The sequence below is a fragment of the Rhea americana genome, unplaced genomic scaffold (assembly GCF_003343005.1).
Source record: "Rhea americana isolate MKP2758 unplaced genomic scaffold, rheAme1 scaffold_13, whole genome shotgun sequence".
NCBI lineage: Eukaryota > Metazoa > Chordata > Aves > Rheiformes > Rheidae > Rhea > Rhea americana.
In genome coordinates, this window is record NW_028185372.1 from 99187 (window position 1) to 124722 (window position 25536).

At 52.2% G+C, this 25536-nt stretch overlaps 1 protein-coding gene across 2 annotated transcripts in view; it reads left to right on the forward strand.

Moving 5' to 3' along the window:
- The window catches only part of TLN1 (talin 1), a 58070-nt gene that overhangs the window by 20263 nt on the left and 12271 nt on the right, over positions 1-25536 (forward strand). Inside the window, exons 3-46 of one of the 2 annotated variants that reach the window (XM_085326276.1) lie at positions 1866-1963; positions 2240-2369; positions 2626-2778; positions 3105-3247; positions 3877-4004; positions 4731-4791; positions 5112-5216; positions 5646-5801; positions 6131-6232; positions 6481-6557; positions 6849-7029; positions 7855-7968; positions 8349-8457; positions 8987-9195; positions 9350-9448; positions 9670-9720; positions 11893-12060; positions 12458-12752; positions 13064-13230; positions 13804-13932; positions 14355-14468; positions 15431-15544; positions 15733-15867; positions 16034-16162; positions 16366-16468; positions 16778-16986; positions 17157-17276; positions 17664-17861; positions 18258-18397; positions 18757-18850; positions 19116-19205; positions 19438-19560; positions 19770-19913; positions 20289-20450; positions 20575-20715; positions 20994-21175; positions 21606-21738; positions 22188-22289; positions 22419-22589; positions 22841-22990; positions 23350-23451; positions 23622-23741; positions 24108-24254; positions 25286-25452. In XM_085326276.1, coding sequence (XP_085182402.1) covers positions 1866-1963; positions 2240-2369; positions 2626-2778; positions 3105-3247; positions 3877-4004; positions 4731-4791; positions 5112-5216; positions 5646-5801; positions 6131-6232; positions 6481-6557; positions 6849-7029; positions 7855-7968; positions 8349-8457; positions 8987-9195; positions 9350-9448; positions 9670-9720; positions 11893-12060; positions 12458-12752; positions 13064-13230; positions 13804-13932; positions 14355-14468; positions 15431-15544; positions 15733-15867; positions 16034-16162; positions 16366-16468; positions 16778-16986; positions 17157-17276; positions 17664-17861; positions 18258-18397; positions 18757-18850; positions 19116-19205; positions 19438-19560; positions 19770-19913; positions 20289-20450; positions 20575-20715; positions 20994-21175; positions 21606-21738; positions 22188-22289; positions 22419-22589; positions 22841-22990; positions 23350-23451; positions 23622-23741; positions 24108-24254; positions 25286-25452 — 5965 coding nt within the window. The remainder of the gene's footprint in view (positions 1-1865; positions 1964-2239; positions 2370-2625; positions 2779-3104; positions 3248-3876; positions 4005-4730; positions 4792-5111; positions 5217-5645; positions 5802-6130; positions 6233-6480; positions 6558-6848; positions 7030-7854; positions 7969-8348; positions 8458-8986; positions 9196-9349; positions 9449-9669; positions 9721-11892; positions 12061-12457; positions 12753-13063; positions 13231-13803; positions 13933-14354; positions 14469-15430; positions 15545-15732; positions 15868-16033; positions 16163-16365; positions 16469-16777; positions 16987-17156; positions 17277-17663; positions 17862-18257; positions 18398-18756; positions 18851-19115; positions 19206-19437; positions 19561-19769; positions 19914-20288; positions 20451-20574; positions 20716-20993; positions 21176-21605; positions 21739-22187; positions 22290-22418; positions 22590-22840; positions 22991-23349; positions 23452-23621; positions 23742-24107; positions 24255-25285; positions 25453-25536) is intronic. The other variant, XM_085326275.1, reaches the window with a different exon arrangement.

Consider the following 25536-nt stretch of genomic DNA (forward strand, 5'->3'; position numbering starts at 1 on the left):
TTCTGGAAGATTTGGTGCAAGTTTCTAGCTGTGATCTTGCTCTATCTCAGGAAGCACCTCTCCCCTCTTACACTATGGATATAGGATTGGCTTTTTAGTTTTCACAGCTTTAGAATTATCCTCTTACTATTTTTGAAAGCAAATTCTGTTTTTTTTTAAAAAAAGAAAAAGAAAAAAAGCACCACTGATTATTTCTGCTCTCTGTTCAGTCATTTGTTTAGAAAGATCCTAACCACAGTATTAGCTAGGCAAGAGTGTGATAGCTCAGGAAATTTTTCCTCCCTACAGAAAACTGCCAAGCAGATGACTGCTTATAAAATTAGTGACCAGCACACAACTGGACTGAGGAAGCCAAGACACCCTCCAGTCCAGAGCTGGACGAAAGGTGGAAAAATTTTTCTAGAGCGAAGGCAGGTGTAGTTCTGGCCCTTTGTGATCAGTGATCAGGAACTGTCCTCGCTATGTCCCCCTGGGTCAGAGCAGTGTTCCCCGTGCCCGCAGCCCTGCCTCCATCAGGGGAGACGGGATGGGCTTYTGGGAGTGCATGTAAGCCTGGCGACTCTGTGCACTCCATCTCCCTTTTATTTTACCAGTACCCAAAGTGGTTAGATTTGGGATGTTAGAGAGACATCCCTCCCCAGTATCTATCGAAGGATCTTTTGTCTACAGGTTTTAGTCCCTTTTTGACCTTGCCTCCACAACCTCCTGGGTCAGTGAGCTCAAGAAATTGATTTCCCATTGTATAAACCTTCTTTTCTTTGTTTTACTCTGATGTCCTACAAGTTTCATTGAGTACTCCCCAGTTCCGATATAGCATTGATTAATAGTTCTACCCTTAACTTACCCACCAGTTATCCACCTAACTGAGGAGTATGAGCCTTTCTAGTCTCTCCTACTAAGGCACATGCTCTTTCTGGCTGATCATTTAAGTTACMCTTCTCTGTATCTTTTCAAGCTATACTATGTCCTTCTGGAGATGTGCAGACTAGACCATCTAGTATTGAAGATGTGCACATGCCAAGTTTTTATGGACTGTTAAAGTGATAGCTCCATCTTGTTCTCAGCACTGTTCTTGGTGATGCCCTGCATTTTGTTAGCTTTCTTTGGCTRCTGCTCCACAGTGCACTAATGATTTCAGAGAGCTGTCAACCACAACTCTAAGCTCTTTCTTCAGTTGTAACTGTCAGTTCCAAGTTAACTGTTGTGTAGGCATGCCTTAAATGATTTTTCTATAGTTAAATATATGACAAAACATCTATCCTGAAACTTAAAACCTGAGTGGGCAAAAAAATAGGAAGTAAGATCTCACTTGCTGTCAGRCTGACAGAAGAACTTAGTGTCATCCACAAACAGTTTTCTCTATGGACCTTCTCCTAGTCACTGGTGGAGATACTGAATAACATGCGTCCCAGTGCTGAGCCCCGGGAGGAGGTTAGAGTGCCTTGTACCACTGAGGCCAAGTTTACAGTGTGGCCTCTGGTGTTGMAGTAAGTCCACTCATAGCGGTTCCGGGTGCCTGCTTCAGCGTGCACAGGTACTTATGTATCCTGCATGTTGGTCAGCTTGGCTGGACCCTGCAGATGCACATCTCTGAGCACAGCCCGGTATCTTGAAGGACCTGTACAACGCCATTCTTGKCTCTCTTTCCAAGTTCTCCTTGCTTTCATTACTTAGCAGAGCTCCCTCATCTGCTGCACATTAGCCTGGCCAGGAAGCAAACCTTCTTCTTTTCCCTTGGTCATTCAACCCTGACAGGGAGACTCATTTCCAGAGAGCTTTCTTGAGCTGTGCACCTGTGCAGGGATCAGACCCACAGTGTCAGACTTCTCAGGCCACACTGATAGAGACCTTGCTGTGTTTTTCAGCCAATGATTTTGGGCTGTTCCTTTCGGATGAAGACCCAAAGAAAGGGATCTGGCTGGAAGCTGGGAAGGCTCTGGACTATTACATGCTTCGCAATGGGGTAAGCATCCAGACCCCATATTTCCATCTGGTGCCCTCCTAGCTCTGCAATCAGACACAGTCACGGTGGTGTGGGTGCCTGCCTTGCACACTAGCTGCAGTTTGCATCGTGCACTGCAGTAACCTATGCAGCCCAGCACCCTGAGCTCTCCTCTCCCTCGTCTCCCTCAAGATTGCTCTGGAGACAGAGTGCTGGAGCTGTTGGTGCTATGGTGTTGTGGCGTTACATGGTAGCACTGGTACCGTTGCTGAGGGGTGTGTTCTGCTGTGCCTGTAGGACACCATGGAGTATAAAAAGAAGCAGCGGCCTCTGAAGATCCGCATGCTGGATGGGACAGTGAAAACAGTCATGGTTGATGACTCCAAAACTGTCACAGACATGCTCATGACAATATGTGCCCGAATTGGTAAGAGGAGAGTGCAGCAACATGGAGGAGGAAGGGAGGTGGCAAGAGATGGCAGTGTTGCATGGAAGGGTAATGAGGGGTGACGAGGACACAGCGGGGCAGGGGGAGCAGTGCCAGATCTGTGGTGAATGGCCTGGCTGTAGATTTTGTCTATGTCCAACAAGTATTTAAAGCCAGGGAGGGGCAGTGCTGTGCACTCCAGGCCCTCTGTTGGGCAGCAGTGTTGTGCTGAGCTCAGTCTTCCCTGTTTCTGCAGGCATCACCAACTACGATGAGTACTCACTTGTTCGGGAGATTATGGAAGAGAAGAAAGAGGAGGTTACTGGCACCCTCAAGAAGGATAAGACCCTACTGCGAGATGAGAAGAAGATGGAAAAGCTCAAGCAGAAGTTGCACACAGATGACGAGTGTATGTGCCTGCAAGTACTTGGGACAGAGTCAGCCTGCATGAAGAGCAGCTGGGATGGGAGCTTGGTGGGTGGGAATGGGAGCAGTGCCTCCTGCAAGGTGAAGACCTGAGGCAGGGGTGCAGAGGCAGCACCAGGGTGGAGAGGACTACAGCAGAGGGACAAGTGCCTGCACTCTCTGGAATCTCTCATTCTGGGGGGCAGGGATTCACCAGAACAACCTCAGTTTCTTGGCCTATGTGAGCAGCCCTGCCAGATCCCACATCCTGGGCCAGGGCCAGCTCTGCCTRGGTGTCCACCCCTGCTCATGTTCTGGCATTGCCTGCAGTGAATTGGCTGGACCATGGCCGGACTCTGCGTGAGCAAGGCATTGATGACAATGAGACTCTGCTGCTGCGGCGCAAGTTTTTCTACTCTGACCAGAACGTGGACTCGCGAGATCCTGTGCAGCTCAACCTGCTCTATGTGCAGGTACAGCCCCTCAGCTTTCCTGTTATCACCAAGGCAGCAATGTCTTCCTCCACTGGCCTGTGCCAGCCCCTTATCAAGGCTGATGACTGAGGTTCTTGGCCRGGAACAGCCTAGAGGAGAACTTAAGGGTGCTCAGTTGTCAGCTGGGAGAGATTTCCTGGATAAAAGGCAACAATGACAATCTCTGCCTTGCCTGCTGCTCAATCCTAAGATTTCCAAGGAGGTCTCACATTTGCTGTATATGATAGAAACTGTCCAGTCCCCAGGCTTGAAGTTCTGCTGCTGTTCTTAGCCCAGGATTGGTGACCAGCCTTGCTGTCCCTAGGGGGGGCTGCCTTGTTCTTGGGCAGTGCCATTTCTTTTCTATACAGCAACACAGCTTCTAAACACCTTACAGGATGTTTCTGAGCTGTTGATCTACRTCTCTGTTTCAGTATGTGAGACATAATCGCTTTTCATATGTTGTTTTGCTCCAAAGCGTTTCAGCTGCAGGGCAACAGTGTGCCTCAGTGTGGGCAGTCTGTGGCAGTCCCTCCTGCCTAATGTAAAAGGGAGCAGTGGCAGTTGCTGGGCTGTGTTGCAGGGCTTCCTGTGCCCAGCCCATGTCTGTGTCTTCTTTTCCCACACAGGCTCGTGATGACATCCTTAACGGTTCCCATCCTGTCTCATTTGACAAAGCGTGCGAGTTTGCCGGTTACCAATGCCAGATCCAGTTTGGGCCACACAACGAACAGAAGCACAAACCAGGCTTCTTGGAGTGAGTGTCCTGGGGAGCCCCTGGGCCCTGTCCAGAGGCAACTTGAACAGCTCAGCACCACACTGGAGCACTGGCACTGGTGCTTCCTTGAGGTTATGAACACCTTTGGAGCAACCCCTCTCCTCCCTGCGGTGTTGCATCCTCATGCACCATGCCAGAGTGTGGAGGTCAACACCAAATGCAAAGGGTGCCAAACCCCATCCCACTCCCTCTAGCACCCCCATGAGTGCCCTGGGACATGGAGCCAGCTCCAACTCTGCAGGGGGTCCAGGCTGCAATGTGGCCCAGTGCTGCACAAGAGACTGCATCCTCCGTGCCTCTACCCTGCTCTCTGCAGGGCAGCTCCTGGGGCTAACTGGCCGTTAAGGCCAGCTGTGCTTCTGCGCAGAGAACATACTCTGCTACGACTGTTTTCGTCCCACCTCAGTGGAGGACCAGACCCTCATGTGGGCCTGGAGAAGGATTGCCCTCAGTTTATGAACTGTAAGTTGCAGCCCCCTGTGGCGTCAACAACCTGGAAAGTGGAGAGGTGGTTCCAAAAAGGAAAGGTCTTTTGAGGTCCTGAATTTCTCTTGCTGCAGCAACTTCTCCCATATCCTTCCTGTCCCCAAAACTGTGAAACTAGCAGAGGTTTGTCCAAGACTCTGTGTTGGGCCTATTCATAGGCAAAGACAAGTGTTGACTTCAGGGATTCTGCTGATAAAGTTGATTTTTGTCTCTTTGCAGACTCAAAGATTTCTTGCCCAAAGAATACATCAAGCAGAAGGGGGAGCGCAAGATCTTTATGGTACGTGTGGGGCTGTATTAAGACCCAGAATTGTTATTCCTCCTTGCCAGAGATTTGGGCTTCTCTTGTCCATGGAGGTAGCACCTCCCAGCCTGTACAGGAGAGCATGTAGCAACTTGGTAAATGGGAGAGAAGTATGAAGCTGTAGTCGATAGACATAGCAGCTCCTGAGGTTTGAGAGTGTTAGAGGGGTGGAGTAGCTGTAGAAAGGAAGAGGATGCTAGCAGAGCAGGGATGTCAGTAAGAGCGAGGAGAGCCCATAAAGGTTGTAGGAGCAGGGACCATGGAGCTAGTGTGACATTCTGTTTTTGTTACTACAGGCTCACAAGAACTGTGGGAACATGAGCGAGATTGAGGCCAAAGTTCGCTACGTGAAACTTGCCCGTTCCCTGAAGACCTATGGGGTCTCCTTCTTCCTGGTTAAGGTAGAACAGGAGTTCCCCAAGCCCCAGCTGCCATGCCTACCTAGCCCACCTTCCTTTTTTTTTCCAACATCCTCCTGGCCTCCTCCATCTTTCATATCTCCATCCACCCATTTCACCTTTACCCACTTTGTTCCCATCACTGCTCCAGCTTTGCCTTCCCAACTGTCCCCACTTTACGCCTGTCCTTTTTTTGGCTTTTCCTGTGTGCTACCCTCTCACTTCTTGGTTCCTACTTCTTTTCATTTCCTTTTCAAGACTGTTTCACAGGTATCATCACCCAAAAGTATGGACTTAGGGTGCTTCCTAGTCAAGTGAGACCTTCGAAGAGCCTTGCCTTGACAATTAAGCTCTGGAGAGCTGAAATCTTGGCGGGTCTGTACTGAGAGTCAACCCTGGGGCAATCTGTAACCCTTTTGTCACGGCATGCAGGAGAAGATGAAAGGGAAGAACAAGCTGGTACCACGGCTGCTGGGGATCACCAAGGAGTGTGTGATGCGTGTGGATGAGAAAACGAAGGAAGTGATTCAGGAGTGGAGTCTGACCAACATCAAGCGCTGGGCGGCCTCACCCAAGAGCTTCACCTTGGTAGGAGGCTGCTCTAGTCCCACTCCCTAGTCCCACTCCCTTGCCCCACTGCTCTGGCAGTGCTCCTGCCACCGGGCCCCTCTGACCTCTTGTGCATTGGCTGCAGAACAGCCTCAGCCACTACCATACAAACCTCTGTCATGAGTATTTCCCCTCTGTGGGACTCCCTTGCCCTCCTCCTGCTGCCTCTCCTAGTCACAGAGAACAGGGAGCTGTGGAGGGGCAGAGCCACACTTCTGGCACCGAGACTAGTTCTGGGTGCTTAGCGCATACCAGAAGGGCTCAGGATGGCCCCCACTCTGGTACTACCCAGTGCTATGCTGTTGCAGGATTTTGGAGATTACCAAGATGGTTACTACTCCGTGCAGACAACAGAGGGGGAGCAGATTGCCCAGCTGATTGCTGGCTACATCGACATCATCCTGAAAAAAGTAGGTACCTGTGTGGGTTGGGAGGGGAAGCTGAGTGCCTGTAACCAGCTCCTCACCTGAAGGAGGTGAAAGATGCCCCCTCAGACTGCAAGTGGAGAGCTGCTGGCACACAGCCCTGCTTGGAGAGGCTGAAGACAGGCACTTGGTGCGGGCTCCCCTGGGGCTGGTGCGGTACCCTAGTCTGGCCTGCTGGAAGAGGGGGAGTCTGGTAGATGTATGCTGGCTGACACATTTTCTCTCCTCCACAGAAAAAGAGCAAAGACCACTTTGGGCTGGAGGGGGATGAGGAATCTACCATGCTGGAAGACTCTGTGTCCCCTAAAAAGTAAGTCCATTAGAAGCAACTTAGATACTAAACAGAAGTTGAACTAATAGCATGCCCCAGCCAAACTTGTCGGGCTGCTCTGTGTGCAGGGAAAGCTGCCAGTCCTTCAGCTGCAGCTTTCCTAGGAAGGCTGGGGCCAGGGCCGTAGGGATCCCTTTACACTAAGGGCTTGGCCTCGTCCATGAAGTTGTGGGTGCAGACAAGGTGCAGGCCCAGGGAGAAGTTTCTACTCTTGTGTAGAAGTACGGCCCAAGTGCTCCCAACTATAGCTAGTATTTCTTTTCTTTGCAGGTCAACTGTCCTACAGCAGCAGTTTAACCGTGTGGGCAAGGCAGAGCTGGGTTCAGTAGCCCTGCCAGCCATCATGCGGACAGGGGCTGGAGGGCCAGAAAACTTCCAAGTGGGCACGATGCCACAGGCCCAACTGCAAATCACCAGTGGCCAGATGCACCGAGGGCACATGCCTCCCCTGGTAAGGTCTCCTTGTGCCCACTGCAGGGCAGAAACACTGAGATGTGGCCATTGAGCTGAGCCCCAGACATCTAGCCAGATGTTAGCGTGCTAACTAAAGAGGAGGCGCTCTAGCTGATCCCATATGCTTGCTAGCCTTGCTGAGTTAGTGTCCACCCACACCCAATCCCCAAACTTTATCTCCATCCCCCTCTAAAATTCCCCACAGCTCCAAGTGCATATGCTGCAGTTCTCTATGTGAGATCCATACAGAGGTCTCCACGCTGGTATTTTCCCCTGACTGGCAGTGCAGAGCCCTTCCTTCCAGTTCTCAGGCTGAGTATCCCTCTTAGCTGCTCGTCCCAGTCAGCTGCACTGATGCTGCAGTTTGCAGCAGATCCTTGCTGCTACTGGAGTTGGTGCCCTTCTCTGCATCCTTCTCTGCAGACAAAGCTGCATTTGAGAAGGGCCAAGAGGGAGCCTATTTTCTCTGGCCCTGCTCAGCCTGCCACCAGACACATCAGGGTTTGCTGAAGAGCCTTGTGAGATTTCCCTTCATTTGCTGCAGTGTCTCTGCTCCCAGAGAGTGTGCGAACTGCAGGATTCGCTAGTACTTGCCCTTAGCAGCCAACTTGCTGCAGTGTAGTGGGGGCATTCAAGGTGGGAGGTGCAGAGAGGAGACCCCCGTGTTTCTGGCTGCCCCCTCTCTTTGTGGAGCTGCCTACCTCCACAAAGAGACCTTTTCTCAACAGCCTGTTCCTGCTACTTTGCATGTGAGCAAGCGAGCTGAATATTTGAGCTTGGATTTTGAGCCTCCACTATACCTAAATCTGTCCTTGTGTTACAGACTTCAGCCCAGCAAGCCCTGACTGGCACCATCAACTCCAGCATGCAGGCTGTGCATGCAGCACAGGCCACGCTGGATGACTTCGAGACCTTGCCACCTCTCGGGCAGGATGCTGTGAGTGCCTACTGAAGAGGGGATGTTGGCTTATTTGGGTTGGGGAGAACCTCTTTGGAAAGGGGTTGGTTGCTGATCAGGCTGGATATGGCTGACTGCTTTTCCAGGAGAGGGTTTCAGTAATTCCAGGAAGTTCTGCTCCCCACAAAGAGATCAAGTTGTATCCAGCTCTAGGGGCAGGAGCAGAAAGAATGCTTCATCTCTCAGACAATTTTCCTGCCTCTCTCTTCTGCACTTTTGACTTTAGAATGGGGATGAGGAGTCTTGGATGGCAACAGTTCTTTCTTCCTCCTCCTTCCTTGTCTCCTCTCTCCTGTGTCCCGCTGTGTGCACAGCTCCCCACCACCACGAGGCAGGGCTGACTGTTCTCCCTTTTTCAGGCTTCCAAAGCTTGGCGCAAAAATAAGATGGATGAGTCAAAGCATGAGATCCATTCCCAGGTGGATGCCATCACTGCTGGCACAGCCTCAGTGGTCAACCTAACTGCAGGTAGGTGGAGGTTTGGGCAACTTGGATGCTCTTTTTGTGGAGAAGGCTTGGTCTTGTCTGGCTTTTGACTGGAGTCAAAGCTCTTGCCCTCTCTCAGGGTCTGGACAGAGCCAGCCTGGCCCAGTCAGCGCTAACTGAACTCTGCTGCTAATGTGCCTGTAGAACAAACCATGCTCCTACTGCCTTGAGATCCCCCAGCATCCCTGTCTATKCCCAGGCTGTTCCTATTCCTTTTTCTGTCTTGGCTGATCTGTCATCCTCTGAACTTGCAAGCRTGTTGTCCAGTCCCTGACATATCTGTGGAGACCACCACAGTGTGCTGCAGCTCTCCTTCCCCATGTGGTGAGCTTTGGTGGTGTCCCAAACCAGCTTCAGGCCAGACGTGTCCACTCTCGAGGCCTAGGAGCCATGGGAGTTTCTTTCTCCACTCCCAGGAAGGTGAAACACCTCAGTTACAGGTACAGAAATGCTCTTGGAGTGTCACTGAAGTGTGTCCTTATTCTACAACTCCTGTTTCCTCCCTGTGCAGGGGATCCAGCAGATACAGACTACACAGCTGTGGGCTGTGCTGTCACAACCATATCTTCTAACCTGACGGAGATGTCCAAGGGTGTGAAACTGCTGGCTGCACTCATGGAGGACGAGGGAGGGAATGGACGGCAGCTTCTACAGGCAGCCAAGAACCTGGCAAGCGCTGTCTCGGACTTGCTGAAAACTGCACAACCAGCCAGTGCTGAGGTACGAGGGGAGCAGGAGGAGTCGTGGGGCATATGGGGCTGAGGAGACAGACGGGAGAGAAGTGTGAGTTGAGGTAGAGTGGATTGAAGCGAAGGGGAACAGTGAGATGAGCTTGACTTACACCCGGACTGATTTTTTGCCTCACTCCTTGCAGCCCCGCCAGAATCTCCTGCAAGCCGCTGGCCTTGTGGGCCAGACAAGTGGAGAACTGTTGCAGCAGATCGGAGAAAGTGATACTGATCCTCGGTTCCAGGTGAGCAGTGAGGCTCTGGCTGTACCCAGAGACACATACTCAATAAAACCAACTGCTTTTGCACAGGATCATCCCTTTGGGACCTTTTTGAGCAGGAAGGATCCATGCTACAGCTTCGCCTGTGCATGGTGACTTTGCCAGGGGAAGGCACAGGCCATTTCCCATCTCTGTAGTTAGCGCCCTGTCAAATAATTCCTCTTATCTTGTGGATTCCCATGTAGATCCCAGAAAGCCGGCATGCTTGGATCCTGCCCGCCTCTGACCCAAAAACGGTAAAAAGGGGCTGTAGGCATGGCTTGGTGGTTTCTGCCACTCTCTGATGTAAGGGCTGCTCCTTTGGGAACAATCAACTGAATTCTTTGGAGAAGGGCACTTGTCAAAAAATCTGCTTTTCTTGTGATTTGACTCTTAGAAGTTCATGCACTCGGGTCACTGTTCTGGTGAGCTCTGCCATGTTAGCCCCACCCCCCACCCACCCATAGCAGCTTCTTGGCCCTTATCTTCTTCCTCATGCCAGTGTTGGTGACTGCCTGTGTGCCCAGATCAGGGAGCTGAACTGACTGAAGCCTCATGGTTTTTTGCTGAGTTGGAACCAGCTGAATTGGTTTCCTATGGTTGCTGGTTCCAGTAGAAGGGAGGGAACAGAGCATGCTGGGAAGGGGAATCTAACCATAGTATGAATTGAAGCAGACTGCAGAACTCAGAGGTGTCTTTATTGCATGGCCACATGGCCTGGATATGAGCAGAAATTCCTGGATGGGGAGCCAAAGAGAACAGGAAAGCTAGGAGTAGGAAGGAGCAAATCAGAGGAAGACATGCACAGCCAGGGGAAAGTGATGAGCAGGAGCTGGTATGGGGGAGTGTTAGGACAGAGGCAACCCAAGAGAGACTGAGAAAGAAGCTCCAGCATGTTTTTGTCCCTTGCGGATACCCTTGCTGCAGGTCTGACATCTCAAATCTCTCATTCAACCAGTGGATGGTAACAGGGCCATGTGGCAGATACAGGAACTGAACCCTAATTTGTACATGCGTAAGGCACTCTACCCCTCAGCTGCAAGACCCGAGTGTATCTACTTCCTTCCTCCCTCTGTGCTCTTCTCTGAGTTGCTTCTTTTCTGTCATGGATAGTTGCTGTGGTTTTGGGGCCTGGGAACTCCTGAGCTTGGTGCATGTGCTATCCAAACTATTGTTGTCTCCAGAACGGTGATGGTTTGCAACAGGAATAGTCTTTGCTTGCAAGAGGTGAGGGGGAACAGGAGAAAATCCAAATGGATGGTCTGAAATATTTCTGGGTTGGTGTCAGGAGGCTTAGCTGTAGCAGGGCGCAGGTATGCCATATGCATGCCCGTACTTGAACAGAGGATTCTGGCTGGGCAGTCATTTAGCTGCAGTCCGTAGTGGGTTTGTTCCTGCAGCAGCAGGCAGGGAGCTCTGTCCTATATATGGCACATCGTGTCACGGTCTTTGACCAGCATGCAGTATAGAGCAGCAAGTGCTCTATACTGTCTCAAGTGGGGCAAGCACTTGCTGCCTAGCTCTGATGATGCTGATAGTAACCAGCAGTATGTGGTGTTGGAGCTAATTCTGAGAGCTGTGTCATGCTGTGAGGTCTGGTGTCCTCGCTTGGAGACAGTTTGCCATGTGTGCTGATCAGTGCCTGTTGTGTGCTGGTAGGACAATTTCATGTCTCCCCTACAGCATGTGGAAGTGGAGATGTGTCAGTATAGTGTCCTTGTCCTTCTTTTAGCCCTGGGAACGACAGCGAAGATGTAGCCCAAAGCTAAAGAGCAGATGATCATCTGCAGGACTGGACTGTCAGATAGTTGCTGGTATCCCTGGAGTACAACTGACCAGTGTGGGCAGCACCTCACATTTGCCTGCAGTGTGGAGCCTGTGGGTGGGCAATGCTGTAGGATGGTGTTGAGGGCTGCCCAGTGTGTGACTGCACCCGTAGCTTGATTTTTGCCTGCAGTTTGGCCAAAGTCAAGTGTTTCTGGGAGGCAAAGCTGGTGATGCTGATGCTGATGCAGCAGGTTCTTGCTGCAGTGCAGTYAGGAGTTTGATGCAGGTTGTTGCCTGTGGAGTGGGCAGTGTCCAAGTCCTAAGTGTTGTGGGTGAAGCTGAGTGTTACCCAAGCTGCTGTTGGTGGTATTTGTGGTCGGGACAGTGTCCTGGTGCTGGGAGCTGCCGCAGTGTGGACTGCGGCTTGAGGCAGGGTTACTGTCTCATTTCCAGGCTGTTGCTCATAGTAGGGATGGCACTGTGGTGTTGCCAGCCACACAAGCCACTCCAGGTGTTCAATGCTGCCAATACTGGGTGAGGGTGGATGAAAGGCCCCCTGAGCTCATGTTTCCCTGCTGAATATTTCATAAGAGCCGTATGAGTAGTGTGCTGTACAGCTCCCATCCTGGTTCCTGTGCTGACCCTCTCCATCCCACCCCCAGGACATGCTCATGCAGCTGGCAAAGGCCGTGGCCAGTGCCGCTGCTGCGCTGGTGCTGAAAGCCAAGAACGTGGCTCAGAAGACAGAGGACTCGGTGCTGCAAACACAGGTGATCGCAGCTGCAACTCAGTGTGCCCTCTCTACCTCCCAGCTGGTGGCCTGCACCAAGGTAAGAAATCACCCTGGAGCTGAGCAGCATTAACCCGTGTTTCAACATGGGCGCAAGCACTGCCTGAGAAGGTGGCAGCTTCAGCCTGTACCGCCCTGTGAGAGGGACTTGGAGTGATTGTTTGCTCTAGGAAAGTTGGGTCATAGGTGTGCCAGGGCCAATTCCTCATTCCCTCAAGCTGGAAGTTAGGGGGTTGAAGCCAGAAGTCTCAAGGCCTCTGGTTAAGCATGCATGGAGCAGCTGTTACTGTGCCCAAACACTGAATATCCTCTTTGAGAAGCAGGGGATGGGAATAGTAGTCATCTGTGTTGTAGGCTGTCTCCATGCTGCTTGGTGGAGAACAGGGGCTCTGTAGTGCCAGAGAGATGCTCACTGCCCAGCCTTTCTTTTCCTCCAGGTAGTGGCTCCCACAATCAGCTCACCAGTTTGCCAGGAGCAGCTGATTGAGGCTGGCAAGTTGGTGGCCAAATCTGCGGAGGGCTGTGTGGAGGCCTCCAAGGCAGCCACCAGCGATGACCAGCTCCTGAAGCAGGTGGGAGTGGCAGCCACAGCTGTCACCCAGGCCCTGAACGACCTGCTGCAGCACATCAAGCAGCACGCCACGGGTGGGCAGCCCATCGGGCGCTACGATCAGGCCACTGACACCATCCTCAACGTCACCGAAAACATATTCAGCTCCATGGGCGACGCAGGTGAGAGCAGCTGATGGCACCTGGGGCATGATACAGAGAATAGGACAGGGTGGGTTGGAGAAAGCACAGGTGAATGGAGCCACCTCTCTTCCAGAGTCATGCCTCTGTGTAACTGCTGTGCTCTGCTTGGGCAGCTTGCCTGTGTCTTGCTGCAGTCTCGTGCTCGTGGGCCTACTGTGGCTGGGTCTGCATCAAGCTTGCTAAGGGTCGGAGACTATGCTGAACCTATAGTAGGCAGGTACCAAGGAGTCATTGACCATTGCTGGAGCCTTTGGGACTTGTTGACAGGATGCCTTTCCTTCCTTTCCCAGGGGAAATGGTGCGACAGGCTCGTATTTTGGCCCAAGCAACCTCTGACCTTGTCAATGCCATCAAAGCCGATGCAGAAGGAGAGACAGACCTGGAGAACTCACGCAAGCTGCTGAGTGCAGCCAAGATTCTGGCTGATGCGACTGCCAAGATGGTGGAGGCTGCAAAGGTTAGTTGCRCGAAGGGCAGAAGCAATAGGAGAAGCTACTGGCAGGATAGGTGCTTTGGCAGCCCAGATAGTTCCCGGCCTGTGCAGTGACTACCATCTGACCTGATGTCAGCAGCAGCACTTCACAGACTTGGTGTGCGAGGCCTTCAGCTCTCCAGCAGTCCCTCCAGCACTGACCTGAACAAGAGTGCAGTTTGATGGCCAAGGATTTCTCCTCTGCTCAGGGTGTTGCAGGAGCAATGAGGCTGGAGGGGAGGGGGCTGGTTTCCAGTGGTTCTCCAAAATAAGGTCCTGCACTGAGCTGGGAACCTGTGCAATGACATAGGGCTCTCTCCTAAAGCTGGAGATGTCCAGATCAGCCAATGAGGAGCTATGTTGTTAAATCTCATATTGCTGAGCATCTCTGGGGGGATTTCTGGCATCTCAACATCTCCCTTTCTTCACCCCAGTGCTGTAGAAAGCCAGACTGCTGGGGACACAACCTGCTGTCAGGGCAGAGCACAGCAGTTCTTCTTGGGGAACAAGGGAGATGGTGGGTACTGTAAGATCTGATGGGTTTCATGTTTTGTCCAGGGAGCTGCAGCCCACCCAGACAGCGAGGAACAGCAACAGCGGTTGCGTGAAGCAGCTGAAGGGCTCCGCATGGCAACGAATGCCGCAGCTCAGAATGCCATTAAGAAAAAGCTTGTGCATAAGCTGGAGGTGAGATGCCCATCTTGGGCTCAAGCAGAGAACTGTTGGAATATGGAGAGACACAGTGAGCTGTAGCCAGGCCACAGATCTTTGATCCCTGTGCTTTCTGAAGTGATGAAGCTACTTTCATATAGTTAATGAACATCCACACACTTACTCCCCATAGAGACCTCTCCATTGCTTCCTGTTCTGTCATCTTCCTTCCTGCTCTCTCTCTTTGAGGAAACTGCATTGCTCTGAGATGTCAGACTAATTCCCACATCAAAGGTGCTGGAATGCTAAACTGTTGCAGGTAGAGGCACAGCAGAAGCTTAGAAGGAGCTAGGGTGTAGAGCTGGGTCCTGTTTTGTGGTGAGGGGGATTCCTGGGGACAGGCTGTCCTGCAACCCGTGCAGTTGGCCACTCTGACGCTCTGTGTCTTCCCGTTCCAGCATGCAGCCAAGCAGGCCGCGGCGTCTGCCACCCAGACCATTGCTGCTGCGCAGCACGCAGCTTCCTCCAACAAGAACCCAGCAGCGCAGCAGCAGTTGGTGCAGAGCTGCAAGGTAAAGAGCACGTTGTCCCAACCCCCTAGTGCTACAGGGGCCGGTACTGTGACCCTGACGTCATTCCCTGCTCCAGCATTGCCCAGTGGCCAAGGCTGTGCTGCCTGCTCCCATCCTCTCTCTGATCAACCATGTCGTGGCACAACTGAGCCAGCTACCCTCTGCCTCAGCTTTGTGCTCAGCCACAGTAGGCTGGGCACACAACAAGACAGCTTGTACCTTAAAGTCCTCAACTCTTGCATTAAGAGCAGCTAATAATGCATTTTTAATGACTGTTTCCCCTTCTTGGAAAATCTATCTGCAAAAGTGTGGATGTTGCACCAGTGTCTGAGAGGAGACAGCTGGCCTTGACATGTACAAACCTCCCTCACCCCTATGAAAAATGATGGAAAAACTAATATGAGACTGTTATTATTTTCTCATCTTTTAACATGTTAATTCTGAGTAACCTTATTTTAGGGAAAAAAAAMCAATTCTGTCAAAATCAGGATGAGGCTTTTTGTGTTAATGGGGTGCCTTTTTATAAGATTGCAAGATGGGTTGATAAAAAGATCTTTAAAATCTTCTAAGCTTGACTTAGTACAATGCAACGTCTTGAGCGAAGTTTTAGCATTGTGCARTATCAGTAGATTATGGGCTAAATGGGTTAGGAGTTAGTAAAGCACAGATCTCAGTTGTTACTGGAGAACAGGGCATGGGGGATGGTGTTTGTAAAGAGGTTCTGCAGAGGCTAGGTTTATGTGCAATTCTTTGTTGTTGTTGTTCAATGATTTGGGAATTAACATAAAGTCACTGTCAGTCAGGTCTGCACGCAGCAAAGCATGAGAGAGCTGCAGGAGTGGACGGAGCAGGCACACAGAGCAGTCTGAATGAGCCGCTAAGCTGCACCAGCTGGAGGGTGCTGGGTGCTTCGCGTCTCCCCCTGGCTGGGCCTCTGCAGTGACTCTCCTCTCTGGTCACAGGTTGTGGCAGATCAGATCCCAATGCTGGTACAAGGTGTACGAGGAAGCCAATCCCAGCCAGACAGCCCCAGCGCCCAGCTGGCTCTCATTGCTGCCAGCCAGAACTTCCTGCAGGTACCTGTACTCTGCTGTATCCTGTCTCTGCGGGGAGCACCCTATGTGGGCTCTGACACTTGTACCCCTTATAAATTGTGTATTGTGCTGTCTGCCCCCACTAAGATGCTGGGAAGCCTGTTGGATGTGGGCAAGGAAGAGATACTGCATTTTATCCCATTCTTACGGCTTTTTCTTTGGACTTGCAGCCTGGTGGGAAGATGGTAGCTGCAGCCAAGGCCACTGTCCCCACCATTACAGACCAGGCCTCTGCTATGCAGCTCAGCCAGTGTGCCAAGAACTTGGCTGCAGCTCTTGCTGAGCTCCGTACGGCTGCACAGAAGGTAAGAGAATTTTTCCTGTCCAGCTGCAGGGCCTTGGATGTACTAAGTAGTACTCTCTACTAGGTCAGTAGAGAGATGGGGATGTGCCTGTTGCAAGGTGAGCTCTCTAAAACACCAAGGTTCCTGCAGCTGTTGCCTCACTCATTTTTCCTTCTTCCAACTGCAGGCTCAGGAGGCTTGTGGGCCCCTGGAAATAGACTCTGCCCTGGGCCTTGTGCAGAGCCTGGAGAGGGACTTACAGGAAGCCAAGGCAGCTGCAAGGGATGGCAAACTCAAGCCTCTGCCAGGAGAGACGGTAAGGACTCTAGGAGGAGATGGCTCAGGTGGGGAATGGGGCTGGGTACACAAGCAGGAACAGTAAACAGTGGCACCGGATGGGAGCAGTATGTTGGGGAATGGTGGGTGCTGTGGCTGAGGTCAGAGAAGGGAGAGTGGGAAATGCATGGGTGGAGGTTGGAGGTGTAACCTGTCAATACATTCTCACCAATCATCCTGCAGATGGAGAAGTGCGCCCAGGACCTGGGGAACAGCACAAAAGCTGTCAGCTCTGCTATTGCTCACCTCCTTGGAGAGGTGGCCCAGGGCAACGAGAACTACACAGGTATCATGCTCCAGGATTAAACTGGGAAATAGGCAAGGGCTAGGCCTTCTTTTTGTGTGTGGGAGTGGTGAAGATCACTTGTACTCAGGGGCAGCTGCTCCTGAACAGGACACAAATCAGAGGGCTTCAGGCAAATAGGGAGCCAAGTGGAACAGGAGGGAAGATCCAGAAGTGGTGGGGGGAACAGCCTAGTCCCTTGCCTCAAGGCTAAGCACATTGGAGATAGGAGCGCATTCTTCGGTGAGAGCATGGTGTAGGTCTTATCACTCCTACTTAGCCTCGATCAGTGACTTACCTTTCTCGTCACAGGAATTGCTGCCCGAGAGGTGGCCCAGGCCCTGCGATCACTCAGCCAGGCTGCCCGTGGCATCGCAGCCAACACCTTGGACCCGCAGGCACAGACTGCCATGCTGGAGTGCGCTGGTGACGTCATGGATAAAGCAAACAACCTCATCGAGGAAGCACGAAAAGCAGTGGCCAAGCCTGGTGACCCAGAGAGCCAGCAACGTCTGGCCCAGGTGAGAACTGGGCCCCAACACCCTCAGCAAGTTCTTGGCACATTGCTGAGGCCAGGGAAGCATGCAGAGCTAGTGGTAGCTACAGTGCATGGGTTCTGGGAAAGGCCCCTGCAGTGCAGCACTGCTGGAGGAGATGTGCATGTGACAGTGGCTGTTCTTGCTCTCCACAGGTGGCCAAGGCAGTGTCTCAGGCTCTGAATCGCTGTGTGAACTGCCTTCCTGGACAGCGGGATGTGGATGCTGCCATCCGTACGGTGGGCGAGGCCAGCAAGAGACTGCTAGCCGATTCGGTGAGTTCAGCCAGGCCAGGATGAGATAGGGAAGCTTTGCAGTGATGATGTGAGCTAATCTATCCATGCTGGATTCCTCCCTCTAGCATGTCCCTAAGTAGCCTTTCTATCACGAAGGTGGATTTCAGGGGTATATTGACATCTTCAATGGTGTCAGCCTTATCCAGGACACACTGGGCTTTGTCAGGACTCATCAAACAACAGCATGCCAACTGCTGTCTGCTACCTGTTCGTGCTGAAAATTCATGCTACTGGAGAGCAGGGCAGCTGCTCTAGGGTTTTTTGGCCACAAACAATGTGTGCTTCTAGATGCTATATTTTCATCCTCCATCTCTAACTTCTTCCTAGTCTCTCTAGTGCTCCTAATCTCTCTCTCTCTGCCTCCAGTTCCCACCCAGCACCAAGAGCTTCCAGGAAGCGCAGAGCCAGCTGAATCRAGCAGCCGCAGGACTTAACCAGTCTGCCAATGAGTTGGTGCAGGCATCACGTGGCACCCCTCAAGACTTGGCCAAGTCATCTGGCAAATTTGGACAAGACTTCAATGAGTTCTTGCAGGCTGGAGTGGAGATGGCCAGCCTGTCCCCGGTGAGAGCAAATGCCTGTTGTTCATGACGCATTGTGAACTGTCGTATCATGAGAGGCCTTTGGATGCCCAGGAGGATGTTTGACTGTGGACATAGTAGCCGGGGGATCAATGGCTAAGGATTGCCATGAGTGGCTGTGGCTAAAGCAGCCAGTGAGGTGGGGTCTGGGGATAGGCTAAGCTGCAGTAGCAGGTGAAGAATTGGCTTGGGTTGTTTTCTGTAAGTGTTAATTGGCAGTAGCAAGGATACAACAGCAGGCAGACAAGCTGGGTTAAGGGAGCATGCTTAGCCTGGAAATCACTGGAAACTGAGGCCAGGCTGCTGACAGACCCAAGGTGGAGGCTGGGTGGACATGGAGCTTAGAAACCTGTAGGTGACTCTTCTTGGCTTCTTCCAGACTAAAGAAGACCAGGCGCAGGTGGTGTCAAACTTGAAAAGCATCTCCATGTCCTCCAGCAAGCTGTTGCTGGCTGCAAAGGCGCTTTCTGCTGACCCCACAGCCCCCAACCTCAAGAATCAGCTAGCAGCAGCTGCACGGTAGGAGGAACTGTTTGCTATACATAAAGGGAGATGGGGAAGTGCCAAGGGCTTATTTGGGGCCTGCAGCAGAGGGAGGCAGAGTCTAGACCTGGTGCTTACCTCCATGGGATTCAGCTTGCTGTGGAGCTCCCCGAGACCACTTGTCTGTAGTAATCCTGACCTGACTGCTCTATGATAGTCTGTCAAAAGAGGTAGACCCTGAAGGAGGGTAGGAATGTCCCCCAGCCAGAGCCTCTACCTGTTTGCTACAGCCAAGACATTCCCCATGGCCAAATCAATGAGCTGTTTGCAGTAGCAGTGGATGAAGGCAGTAGAGCTAGCATTAATCTGTGGTTTTCTCTCCTCTGTACTGGCAGAGCCGTGACTGACAGCATTAACCAGCTGATCACGATGTGCACCCAGCAAGCACCAGGCCAAAAGGAGTGTGACAATGCCCTGAGGGAGCTGGAGGTGAGAAGAACAAACAAATATCACAGAGGGGCTCAGTCGCCTGGGATTTCTCTTTTGTGTGGGCTTGACTGGGTCAACACAAGGTAAGGTGGAGGCTGGAAGCATCAGGTGCTAAGATCACTGGGGTAGGAAGAGCGGTAGCTACGTCACATTGAGGAAGGAGGGAGCAAAGAGGAGATGCCAGGGCACTGGCACAGGAGGTGGAGAGCACAGACCCTGCTACAGTGAACACATCCTCTGTGATCTGACTCTTGTGTCCCTGCAGACGGTGAAGGAGCTGTTGGAGAACCCCACTCAGACTGTTAATGATATGTCCTACTTCAACTGCCTCGACAGCGTCATGGAGAACTCCAAGGTGAGCCCTGAGCTGGGAGTGGAGCTGGAGACAGAGGTATGGGAGGAGTGTGAGGATAGAGGGGTTTGGAGAGATGGAGACAAAGAGGATGAAGGGAAGAGCACTACCTCACCTGATTCCTTTTCTTCAAGGATACAGATATGCTATTTATGAAGCACCGTGAGCTCTGAGCCTGGGAGCGCTGTACAGGATGGGGATGTAGTCACTAACTGGTGGTTGATGTCTCCTGCAGGTTCTGGGCGAGTCCATGGCTGGGATTTCCCAGAACGCCAAGAATAGCAAGCTGCCAGAGTTTGGAGAGTCCATCAGTGCTGCCTCCAAAGCTCTCTGTGGCCTCACAGAGGCAGCAGCTCAGGTGAGATGTGCTCAGTCCCAACCCCCTGTATTATACCTAGTGCTTAATTTCCACGGAGCCCCTCCACTGGCTCTCAAAGCTTTACCCCATAGCTCAGTAATTGGAGAAACCTCCGTGTGCCACCCACCTCTGCACCCCGTGCCTGCTCTGTGGCTCTGGCTGCCTCTCCCATTGCAGGCATATTCTCACACCCTTTCTCATGTTCCCAGGCTGCTTACCTCGTAGGTGTTTCAGATCCCAACAGCCAGGCTGGACAGCAAGGCTTGGTAGACCCCACTCAGTTTGCCAGAGCTAACCAAGCCATCCAAATGGCCTGCCAGAACCTGGTGGACCCTGCCTGCACACAGTCCCAGGTGAGTACGAGATGGGACACTGTGGTGAGTGTTTTCTTGGATAAAAGGGAATGAGAGACTAGCTGGAAGAGCTGGGTCCAAAGAGTTGGCTGAGTTTGTGGCTAGTGTCTCATCAGGCCTCATTAGCTGTACTGGGAACCAGCTGGTAGCTTTGCCGAAACAGTGACAGTCGAGATGAGAGGTTGTATGGGCGTACAGGACTTTGATTCTTCTAGGGAAGCACAGGGTGATAGCTGACGTTTGCCTGCTTTGTCCATCCTCTGCACACCCTGCTGCCCCTTGTGGACTTGGAGTTGGTGGGAAGGGAGAGTTGCAGGTGTGGGGAGAGGGAGATGCTGGGATTCTGCCACAGTGCTTTTCTGTCACCTGACACAGGTGCTATCAGCAGCCACCATCGTAGCTAAACACACCTCAGCCCTATGCAACACATGCCGGCTGGCCTCCTCTCGCACTGCCAACCCTGTTGCCAAGCGCCAGTTTGTCCAGTCGGCCAAGGAGGTGGCCAACAGCACAGCCAACTTGGTGAAGACTATCAAGGTATGGTCTCCCTGTCGAGATGTTGTGGGTGGCCCTGCAGAGGTGGGCAGGGTCTAGGCAGCAGCTGTGGGGAACTGAGACATGGTTGAGTTTAGGTRACTCCCTGGTCTCTCCTGTGTGCCAGGCCCTGGACGGTGCGTTCAACGAGGAGAACCGGGAGAGGTGCCGTGCAGCCACAGCCCCTCTCATAGAGGCTGTGGATAACCTGACAGCCTTTGCCTCCAACCCAGAGTTTGCTACCGTTCCTGCCCAGATCAGCCCTGAGGTGAGATCCCACGGGGGCAGGGAGTGGACAGCCAGGCTGGGATGGGAACTACTCAAGGATGGAGAGGAGCTGTACTCAGCAATGTGAGTCACTGGTGAGCTTGTGATGGGGCCCTAGCACAGAGCTAGTGCCTGGAGGGGATGCAAGGAGGCAGTAGAGAGCCTTGGGCTTAAAAGGCTGCTCCTTGGCTAGGACTGCAGGAGAGGGGGTAATGTCTCTCACATAGGCCCTCGCACACCTGTCTGTCTGGGTCACTGAGCAATGATCTCCCTGCACAGGGACGCAGAGCCATGGAGCCCATCATCTCTTCTGCCAAGACCATGCTGGAGAGCTCTGCTGGCCTTATTCAGACTGCTCGCTCTCTAGCTGTCAATCCCAAAGACCCACCCCAGTGGTCGGTGCTGGCTGGCCACTCTCGCACTGTCTCCGACTCCATCAAGAAACTGATCACCAACATGAGGTGAGTGTGCTGTGGCCGGGCCATCTCACTGCAGCCTGCACCCTCAGCCGTGGCTCTGTTTTCACTTAGAAGTACCTTGTTTGGGGGATGCTCTGAGTAAGCATCCCTGAGACATTTTGACTCATTTTGCTCCTGTTCTTCACTTTGACAACTGCCTGGGGACAGAAAGGAAGATGCAGTCCTTCCCGTATAGCCCCAGAGCTGGCATTGTAATTCTACAGCATTAAGATGGGTTGATTGTGGGGGATGGTGCCAGTGTGCATGGGCTGGGTGGGGTTGTGGTACCTGGCTTGGATTCTAGGTTGCTCAGGGTTAAGGAGACAGCTCCTGCCCCTCACTGGTACCAGGCAGAGTTTGTAGTGAGAGTGTGGCATTGAGCCTGCCAACACAGGGCACACTTGGTTGTGGTACTGATCCATCTATGATGCAGGGACAAAGCTCCTGGACAGAGGGAGTGTGACGAGGCCATCGAGGTCCTGAACAGGTGCATGCGGGAGGTGGACCAGGCTTCCCTTGCTGCCATTAGCCAGCAGCTTGCCCCCCGAGAAGATATTTCCCAGGAGGTGAGTGGGAGACATGCTGCTCCAAAGCCTTCCCAGCCTCCTCATACCAGTCCCCTGTAAATGTGAAGTGCCAAACACCCAGTATGTGTTTCCATAGTCCTTGCTGGCTTCCTCTGCTTTCACTCTGGGCTGCCTTGCTGCCAGATCCCCATGTTGCAGGGTTCCATCCAAGCACAGGACAAGGCAGGCTTGTTTCAAACTCCCTTGTGTGGGCCACACACTGCCCCAGAAAGGGGAGCTTTGCCTTGCTTCCCCCAGCCTTAACTGCTGCCAGCACGTCTCCCTTCTGTGAATATCTGAGGCCAGATAGTCATCCAGTCAACCAGCACTTTAGAACCCTATGATCTTGTTGCTTGACGGGGACAAATATTCTTCCTCCCCATCTCACAGCAGAGCTCTGTGACAACAGTCCTGCTGTAGCCTCATGCAATGTGCTGTCTTTCCACCAGGCTTTGCACAACCAGATGATCACAGCTGTTCAAGAGATCAATAACCTGATTGAGCCAGTGGCCAGTGCAGCCCGAGCTGAGGCCTCCCAGCTGGGACACAAGGTAACAGGAGGGGCAGGGATGGGGACCTGTTGATTAGGCAAGTAAATGTGCATGGAGGTGCTCACACTGAGACAGAGGCTCTAGCCAGCCTGCGATAGAAGGTGCTGACACTAATGCTGTTCTTCCTAGGTGTCCCAGATGGCTCAATACTTTGAGCCACTCATTATGGCAGCTATTGGAGCTGCCTCCAAAACACCCAACCACCAGCAGCAGATGAACCTCCTGGACCAGACTAAAACACTGGCTGAGTCTGCCCTGCAGATGTTGTACACAGCCAAGGAGGCCGGTGGGAACCCCAAGGTGAGCGGGAGGTACATGTTTGTGGCATGTTCTCCTTTGCATGTGGATGAAGTATGAGAGGCTTCAACATGTGCCATGTGGAGTACGTACGTGTGCTGGACATAGAGACCTGAGGAGAGGCAGTCTGTCTCTCAGGACATACCATAGTGTGTACCTGTGTGTGGATGTGCGTAGGATAGGGGTGCAGCATCCCCTATGGGTGGGAAGACTGGGGAGCAGCTGCCTTCTCTCACTCTGGCTTGTCATTGCAGCAAGCTGCCCACACCCAGGAGGCTCTGGAAGAGGCTGTGCAGATGATGAAGGAAGCCGTGGAGGACCTGACCACCACACTGAATGAGGCAGCCAGCGCTGCAGGTGTCGTTGGGGGCATGGTGGACTCCATCACCCAGGCTATCAACCAGGTGAGAGGGCCAGGTTGAAAGTGGGAGTGGGAGAGAGAAGGAGTCAGAGTTAAACTGTACACTGGGCACTGTCATTGCTCATTCTCCTGGGGATCCAGGCACTAAATGCTGCTTGGGGAGGAGAGGAAACAGGGCATTGAGCTTAAACAGGCCAGAAAAAGCAAGTAGAGGTGCACACTGATAGGTTTGCCTCCTTGGAGCTCTAAAGGTCAGACTGAGGGAGGGAATATTCAGAGCAGCCTGGGGCCATTGTGAGTTTAGGCCCCGGCAGGTTAGCGTGAGCCTCCTGCTGTGGTGTACAGTGAAGGAGGGTCTATGGGCTGGGGCTGGAGCCAAACTCTCCTGATGTTCTCTTGCAGCTGGATGAAGGGCCAGTGGGTGAGCCAGAGGGGTCCTTTGTGGACTACCAGACCACCATGGTGAAGACAGCAAAGGCTATTGCAGTGACTGTRCAGGAGATGGTGAGTGCTGGGGCCATCAAGCAGCCATTGCCTCCTATATGCCCCGGCTCAAGAAGGGAAGGAAACATACAGTGGGGCCGTGGTCTCACCCACCTTGGGGGACACTGCCCTCCTTGCTTGCCTGCCCCAACATTTGGTCTGTCTGACTTCTGCTCTTCTTCCACCTGCAGGTCACCAAATCCACTACCAACCCAGATGAGTTGGGCATACTGGCCAACCAACTCACCAATGACTATGGGCAGCTGGCACAAGAGGCCAAGCCAGCTGCACTCACTGCTGAGAATGAGGAGGTAGGACCATTGAAACCCGTGAAGTCTCCCAATAAGCATGGGAAGAAGTACCAGCATATGTCATAGGAAAGAGCAGGATTTCTTGAAGTGTGAGAGCAGAGATCAGGAGGCCTTCAAAGTTCCTGTCGGAGGAGAGAGGAGGCAGCATATTCAGACCTCCACTGCAACTGTGTGTGCAAATGTGGAGCAAAGCCTCATTTCCTTTTGGCAGGACAGCAGTATATCTCCTGAATAAAAGGACTGGCAGAGAGGGGCAGTATTGGGAAGTCCTATTTGGAGTGGGGGGTGGTTGGCGTTTCCCACTGGGTATCACAGATGCAAAGGTTAGTTCCCTTCTGACTCTCTCACATGCATGTTCACTTCCAGATTGGCTCCCACATCAAGCGCCGGGTGCAGGAGCTGGGTCATGGCTGCGCTGCCCTGGTAACCAAGGCTGGAGCCCTGCAGTGCAGCCCCAGCGATGCCTACACCAAGAAGGAGCTGATAGAGAGTGCACGCAAGGTTTCTGAGAAGGTGAGCAGCCCAGAGGGTCCCAGAGAGGGTAGCAGGAGAAAGGAGGAACAGTGTGGCAAGGCAGGTGGAGGGAGGGATGTTGGATCAAGCCCTCTGAGCCACCATGCTGCGTTCTCCCATGGCCCTGCTGGGCTCTATGTGCACTCTCAGCCACACTTACCCTGGCACAACTTGACAAGGTGGAGGATAGATTCCCCCTCTGACTGTCTAGGCTCTATACTAGCAACTTTCGCTGTGAGGGGTAAGTGCAATGTCCAGGTGCTACTTGCTGAACTGCTGGCAATGACTTGCTGGAGGAGACTTAAGTTCTACAGTGATGTCAGCCCAGGCTCATCTAAATCACCCCTTTTAGTGGTATGTATAGCATTTGCTGCAGCTCTAGGAAGCCTGCAGCTTGTGTTGGGTAGTAGATCTCTGCTGCATCTTTTGCTGGTATGGTAGAAAGGATCCTGTCTGTGAATCTAGAGAACATGCTTACTAACAGACAAAAACATGGTTAAAAAAATTTTCCATGATTTGCAGGTAGATCTACAATATTTGTAAGCAAGACCACAAAAACAAAACAAACACTTTGTTCATACTGCCTGACCTGTGTCTGCATGCTCAGGGCTTCCTGCAGATTCTTCCTTTCCAAGAGTGCTTTTCATCAGGAAACTTACTCTCCTATGAGTGTTTGCTGAAGTAGAGAAATAGAGTTTAACAGTTAAAGAAGGAAGGAGCTATAACATTCTGATACCCATCATTCAAACTTTACTCATTTGGAAATTATTGTGGTCCTATATCTCCTGTACCTCCAAACATGATAAGTACAAATATACAAGTATATTGTATACAAATATACAATACAAAATACAAAGGTGCAAAATATAAATAAATGAAAGCTAACAAAGGATGCTCAAACTGCACAGTTTGTTTATCCTTCTTAGCTTGAAGCAGTCTTGGGGAAGTGTACAGTATGTGTACAGAACATGTACAGTAGGGGGTGCCTGAATTTGCTCTACTCTCCAAGTCACTCTGCGTGTTTTCTTCAGGTGTCTCATGTGCTGGCAGCCCTGCAGGCTGGGAACCGTGGGACACAAGCCTGTATTACAGCAGCCAGTGCTGTCTCTGGCATCATTGCTGATCTCGACACCACCATCATGTTTGCCACTGCAGGAACCCTCAATCGGGAGAACTCCGAGACCTTCGCTGATCACAGGTACTAGGGCTGGAGATGCAACACCTCATCTGGTCGCTGCCCAACTAGAGTTGAGGGTCAGGCTGTGTCCCCCAGTCTCCTATC